We start from the raw sequence: 7746 nt of genomic DNA on the forward strand, positions 1-7746 counted from the left end.
CTTGAATATAATCTGAAAAGTAGGTCCCTCGGAAGCACCGAGAACAAGGCTAACAGTGAAGTTCAAACAATGATATGATTCGCTTTATAGCGAATATGAACAAAACAGAACAAATAAATTATAGAAAGCACAAAACATCATAAATGTAGAAATGCGTTTCCATAATTAGGTTTTAATCTCTACATAAACTAATTTCGTGATTATTTTCTTTGATTTAACGTCACACTTATACGACTGTAGGTCCAGCTTTTGGCGGTAAATCTCATGTGCCATTCCGGAAATAATTTCATACAAGCGGGAATAAAAGATTAGAACCATCGACCTTCCGCGTGCTAGCTGGATACCCTCCTCACATAACAAACAAGCTAGAAGTTGTTAGGGACAAATAATTCCACCTCAACGATCTTAACCGGGCAAGCGTTTCGAAGTCAGCGACCTTTGCTACTCGGCCACGAATGACCATCTTATTGCTTAAACACTTTCATCTTTTGATTTCTTTTGATTTAACACAGCCGTGTCTGACTACTAAATTATCCTACAAATCAAATTAGGAATTCAACCTGAAAGCAAACTGATCAAACCCAAGTTGTTGTATGTCACGCAATACAAGATGGCTCGAGTCCGAGATTTGAATTTTAATGATAAATTTATTCGTAATATGTTGTTTGAGACACACGTTCCTACTACTTTAAATTATTCTTATTGTGTTCTGAAAGGCGATGTAATGAATATCAACAGAATTGTTTAGATTTTCTGAAATTCTTCTGTCAGTACCTTTCTTTTAAATAGTTATGTCATTAATTGTTACCCAAGTGTTCTTGCTAGATTTGACAACTTTTTCGATTAATTAAATATAAAGGAGCATTTTCGTAAACTGCATGTTGTATTCTTTATTATATTCATTGTTTTTAATTTCGTAAATTCAAACATTATTATTTTTTATGTTAAGGTACATTTAAACTTGCTTGTGTACCACTTTCTAAAATTCTGTAGCTAACGGAATTAGGCACAAAGGTAATGTGTACTTTTAAGTCTATTCCATTAAGCATTCTATGTTACCGACTCTACCAGCTGCATGATATTATACCGAAAACTCAGACAATTTATACTGCTACACAAAATATACCGGTTCTCGGTGCCTATTGAATCTAGATGAACGCCAAGTGGAACGAACTGTATTTCTTCAATTTTTGCGCCAGGGTACAAAGGTAAAACGTCGCCAATCCTGTCCCATACTTCCTTGTGCGAACAATGTGCGCCCTTTAAATGGAAAAAGAGATAAAAATGTGCACGTGGATCATTAGATGTATTGACAGTTCATGCTTACAAGTGACAGAGTAAATGCTTAGGAAGAGTTCGTTGAAGGAAAATATTTGCTTATTACATTATATATATGATATACAACCTGAACAGACTTCTAAATGTATCTATAGCTGATGCTTATTGTATATTCTAACACGATCCACAGCCATTACTATATAAACATATAGCGAAATCGCCTATACATGAATCTACGATAAAATATGATTGGCTGTTACATTTCACCCCCTATGATTCTGACATAAGAGATTCTACTTCAGTTCCATTACATACGAATTATTTCAGGGCCAAACGGTTGAAAACAGCATTTCAAAAACATAAATATGATTAAAGTCATACTGACTTATGTGTCGGACCGTAAAACACGTTCTGATCTCTACGAGCGAATTCAGTTAGCTCAATTATGATTCAGCGGTGACGTCATAAATGTATGATATAAAGTATGACGTGATAATGATGTGACGTCATATAAAAGTTAAGCTCGTCACTCGTAACACAGGGTCAACTCGCCTAATTTGATGATTCTGTTTATAATTAGTTTGCGAGCTGTTAGATTACCAATTTATAAATACTTCTCAAAATTCTGATAAAAAGAAACAAATATCTATACGTTCCATTGGCTATGCAACACTTTCTACCCATAGGGGGTAAATTGTAACAGCATATGACCCGAATGACGTATTACGCTGAAAATGTAGTACTGTAAAATGCGAATTTTTTGCGTTGTTAGAATCGAAATAATAAATATGTTCCAATAATTTTATCAATTAATTAAACATGGGCAGTCGCTTGGATGCGAATAATTAAATCACTCGTGCTGCGCACTCGTGATTTAATTACTACGCATCCAAACTCCTGCCCATATTTTATTAACTGATAAAATATAGGAACAGATTTATTATTTCTTAAATATATTAACTCTCTATTCGTTTAGAGAAAATTCTGTGTTGACTGTCCAAAGTTTCGTAATGGGGACCGGTTTAACACACTTGGCAGGGCCATTGATTTAGGCATTAAGTTTCGTATGTTTGGAGACTGAAAGGGTTTTTTAATAGTTTTGTTTGCTGGAACTATTATAAACAAACTTGGTAGGGGATTTTTGGATACTATTTTATTTTTATGCATTGCTGTTTTAGTGACTAGGACTAGTGACTTGTATTATTTGTTTCCAATTTCCATCGCCCTAATTTTGACCTAGCCAAATCATTTAATTCGTTTGAACAAACTTGAAATAGGTGCTTATGAGGACGCACCAGACCATACATTTGGTGGATGTAAATAAGGTCTTTTTTACATTCATCACAGGCTCCCGCTTTGAATTATAGAGAGGAATTTAGAGATGTTTATCTTTAGTAATAAGGAATGAAGACAGTCTACGGCACACATCGACGAAGTTGAATTAAAACACGAAATAAACATACCCTTATATAGAAGCATACTGCCGTTGGCTTAAATTCCGGCTCACCTCTGTGCCGGCATCCGCGACCCTTGCAGTAATATTTAACATTTTTCATAAAGAACTTGTCTTTTTCAACATCAAGTCCTGAAGTTAAATAAAAATATATGTGCAGATTCAAATCAATACAAATTATCAATTTCTGTCACATTCTGGTTAACACTGTAGTCCTTTCAGTCATAATTGCTGCAATAGCAACAACATTTTGATATTGATACTAAGTTGAAAGACAGACAAACAAACGTAATATATAGGATAACTTGCAAGTTTCAAGATTAAAAGGAAACCTCATGCATGGATTTACTTTTTTGTTCATATTTTTGGATTATATGTTGCCAGAGCAATCTCATTTGATGCTAAATCGCCAACAAGTAGAGATTATTCATACTTTCTATGTTGCCATCTATCCATATTCCAAATCTCATGAAAAAATATATACCTTTAAACTTTTCACAGAATCACACTTCATTATACAGACGAATGGACAAACGGAAGGTAAGTCATTTAGTCCCCGGTGAATCTCGGGTAGGGAGCTAATTAAGCAAAACAGTATTTTTACTGCTATGTAAGTAGAGATCACAAATAAATAAGGTCAGTTTAGATAAAACAAGAAACGATGTTGTTATTTCAATATGAACAACTTATTCGAGAGCAAACGTTAAAGTAAAATAAAGAAGTCACTGAATTTTTATTCTTTAAAAGAAGCATGTTTACGTATAAATGTTTAAAGTTATGTCTATATATTTGGTCCAACAGTCTGCTAAGTATGAGGCCGACTCGAAAGTAAAATATAAGATGACTAAGCTTTACTTCAGAATGATGTCTATAAATTAGGGGTCAATAGGTCAAAGGTTGCTATTTGTTTTCATTTCTTTTATTTTCAGCTCATTTTCTTGGTTCTGTACCTTAGTATCCCTACAACCCAAACCTCGACATGTACCTACCTCCCCCATGTCTCCGCCCATATAAATACTTAGTTTTTGTTTTCAAAGTCCATTTTTATTGCTCCATCCAATCTGCTTGCGAACGAGAATGTCATGCAATGTTAGGTGGAGCTCTTGTTAGCTGAGTAATAGCCCTTGCACTTAGAGGGCTGCTTTCGTTTTCTGTGCGTTTTCTTCGTGCATAAAGATAGTGAGACAATATTTGGCATGAGGAACTACAAAATCAGATTTTGCTTTGTTTCGTTTTAGATGAATTTAACGGAACTTAGATTCTTTGTGTTTCTCTTTTTTCCCCCCTATTTTCACCATCTAATGTTAAGTGTAAATTGCGCAATGCTGATTACCTTTTACCGTGACCTCGGTCATATATTTTTCGGAATCTCTAGTCATATTGTTATCTTTTATCTCCGTATTTATTTTACATGTAGATAAGAAACTAAAAGTTTTAGTTTTCCGGTTCATAACAAAGATTACACTATCTAGTTTTACTTTGGATTTTATTGGATTATTTAATCGAGTTCTGGCCCTTGAATTAAATATCTATGCTTGTATCGTCATGTTTAGAGAAGACATTTGAATTCTGGTGAAGTACTTCATCAGGATCTACAAAGCAAGATGTACTTAAGTACTTTTTGAATAAGTTTATAGAAGTATGGTTATTGCGCTTAGAACATATTTCTTGTTGATTTCTTGTTGTTGTTGTTTTTTTTTTGTGGTTTTCTTTTCGCTGAGTTTGTGTTTAGTATAGAAATGCGAAGTAAGGACATATGCAGTCGTTGCTTCGCTAGGTTTTCGATGTAATTCTTACTTATGCATAAATTCACCTACTTGATTTATTTTCGATATTTTAATTTCTACTTCGATATTATGTAATCTTTACTTGTCAAGATCGTGTTATTACTAGATTATCTACAGCTTATTTAGTCATTTTGGTATACTTTTCATAATTATTCACAATCAGAAAAGCCATTAGATATACTTTATAAACTCTTTACCAAATTATAACACAGCACTTGATGTTTGGCCAATTTATTTAAGATTAACGAAACTATTTTGTTTGATTTATACATGTACTATAAATTGTATTATAGTAATAAATGAAAATTTGCAAAAATCTATTCATGCAATGCTATCTATTCGTGTATTTGTTTCATGTCCTCACAGAAGTTTTTAAAAACTCAGAAAGATGCACATAAACATGTTTTATAATACGGGAAATATTAATTAGAAAATACAGATGTAGATATTGATTTTGACATTTGAATATTTTAGTGAATTAAATACCAAGAAAAACATGTTTTATTAGATATAAAACGGCAACGACGTTATTTTGTATTATACATCGCCTTTTTCTTTATGATTTTTGCGAACATGGTTGAATTCTCGACATTTTCGCCTTTTTTTAAAAAACGTTTAAAGTAATAAAAAGTTACATCATAACATATCTTGACTTGATATAATTTCTTTAAACTTTTTAAGACACGAGCAAAATAAAATGAATTGCTTTAAAAATGTTCCAAAACATGCAGTATATTTTAAAACGTACCGAAAAGAGTGTTTATATAAACAGTGTTACCGCAAACAAATCCTTATTGAATTCACTTAAAACAAACATGCTATCTTTTGAGAGAAAAAAAAAAATAAATAACTTATATAACTTACCATCAGACTTTACTTTAATAGCAGTGTATCCTTTCGGCATGATGTTTGCTATTGTTCACATATCTTTTCTCTGCAAAAAATCTCTAACGCACTTACTGTGCTTAAGTTGTGTACTCTCCTTTTTCTTTCCTGATTACCTATCAATTATTCAAGACAATAAAGCCATAGTTGCTTGTTGTTTGTGTAACTTAGTGGAAATAAACCCGACTGTGTGATTAATGAAACACGTTTTATCTATTAAAGTAATTAAAACGGCAAGAACGTGACTTAATTAATCTGGTTAATATACTTAAATCCATATACGTGTACATTTTATTTTTTGACTGTATATTTATATAAAATTTTATATTGCTAAACCCAATTTATTATTTACAAAAAATAAAATTGATGTATAAAATTACTGACCGCATGCAGACGCTTTAGTTTTTTTTAAGAAAATAATTCACTTTAAACAATGTTTTCTAGGCATATTATTTTAAAATTTGAGAGCCAGAGAATACAGATCTATTTGTATATGCGGTGAACTTGATTCATTTACGGTAATTCAAGAGACATTGCCTTGACCTACATGAAGGAATGAAGGAAACATAATTACTAGCACCGAGACACGCACAGAAACAGTATAAGTTAAATGTGTTATTAACGTTCGTTAACCTTTCATTCTTGCATAAAACCTTTGTTTTTTGCCGATTTTGGGCATGCACAAACAGGGAAAAAACGTGTACAAACAAGGAGATTCTCGTGAGCACGCGCTGTTGGTGAACGTTTTGAATATGCTGTTGTGGGTCCAACGTAAGCAAATTATGGATCCCGAATCAATTTTGGCCGAAGTCGAAAGGTCCGAGATTTATGAAATCTTTTCATCTGCATATTTATTAAAAATATCATTTTTCAACCTAACTTTACTTTAACTTGTAATAAGCGCTACCTCTCTTGATACACGACTGAATTGACGTTCCTTATTATTGTATTATTACGCGTATTAGACTCAAAGTAAGTTTACACGCCGCGATTTAATCCCTGAAAATGATAGGCAAACAACAATTTACAAAAAATACAATTTCGTCTTCCAAATTAATTTGAGTCGAGAAAGTTGACATGCTAACTTTAAATCTTACACTAAAACTTTTAAAAAATGTTTGTGTCTACTTTACACATCTATGCAGTCTACTGATACAGTGATGGTGTGTAATGTAAAGCATAAACATGACGAAGCGTAAAGTTTGAAGGATTTTTCCACAGTTAATGAACATTTGATGAACAGAAGGTATTTATTATATATTTTTCAATTTATTTGTAGATCTCACCAACCATGTTTGAGTTTATAAATCCAATCTAAGTTGATTATATCGATGTTGGAAAAATTCAAATTTTTGTGTTTATCAAACTTTGATCGCGATGGGGTGGGGCGCAAAGCAAAATTTTCTAGTTATAGGCCTAGAGATTTCATTCTTAACGACATGAAGAATATAGGTATTGATACCAGTTTCTATTAAACGATAATATTTACATTTAAAAAGCGTAAGGGGCAGACTATTAATTTAAACCAAGCAGAATTGTGTTCTGTCGGCACCTCACCTGCAAATTGTGTAAAGACAGGATGCCGTGTAGGGTTATGCCCTTTTCTCATAATTCCGAGCCTCTAAAGCTAAAGTTCCTACCGATATATCGGAAAAAGGGGAAGCCATGCTTATTTTACATATATTTAATATTAAAGAAATTACCACAACAAGAATGTCCGTTCGACATGTATAAAATACGCACTGTTTCTGTATGCCCTGGAAATGCATAAATAAAACATGTGTCCATAACAACCTGAAACGGCCGACTTCGATCGGCTAATGTCAGCTGGATAGTCTTGTTTTTTCGATATTTCCAGCACTTAAGTTGTGTTTTATGCAAGAATAGCGATAACGCACGTTTGTTTCGTGAAACAACATCTGCAGAATCCCTCGGGCTATGTTGGTGCACTCGCCCTACGGGCTCGTGCACCAACCAATCCCTTGGGATTCTGCAGATGTTGTTACACAAAAAAACGTGCGTTAACCCTACACTCTCGTTCATTTGTCCTATGTATTTTCCTTATAGAGCATCTTCGTGTTTGTTTTTGTCTTAGAGTATATAACAATTTTTATAGTATTGTATATCAAATAGCTTTTACAGTAGGATAATACTGTCTTATATTGCTTATTTATACTGTTGCAATGAAATTGGCGAATATTTTTCACAAGAAATTATGCGAATTTCATGTTTTAGATCCATGCGTGCCAACTGTTTGCTACTTAATCAGGACAGTATAGTACATGTACGTAAGTATAATATTAATTGTCTATTAAATTTTGTTTGCTATTTTTTGAAATATTT

The 7746-nt window shown here is 32.9% G+C and overlaps 1 protein-coding gene across 1 annotated transcript; it reads right to left on the reverse strand.

Moving 5' to 3' along the window:
- Positions 1–1050: 1050 nt before the first annotated feature.
- Positions 1051–5496, reverse strand: LOC123553503 (uncharacterized). Its single transcript, XM_053542281.1, has 3 exons — positions 5383–5496; positions 2742–2863; positions 1051–1260 (listed from the first exon to the last, which is right to left on the reverse strand). Exons 1-3 carry the CDS (start codon positions 5420–5422, stop codon positions 1051–1053), a joined length of 372 nt encoding a protein of 123 aa, XP_053398256.1. The 5' UTR covers positions 5423–5496.
- Between the last annotated feature and the right edge of the window lie 2250 nt (positions 5497–7746).

The sequence above is a fragment of the Mercenaria mercenaria genome, chromosome 4, assembly GCF_021730395.1.
Source record: "Mercenaria mercenaria strain notata chromosome 4, MADL_Memer_1, whole genome shotgun sequence".
In the NCBI taxonomy this organism is placed as follows: domain Eukaryota; kingdom Metazoa; phylum Mollusca; class Bivalvia; order Venerida; family Veneridae; genus Mercenaria; species Mercenaria mercenaria.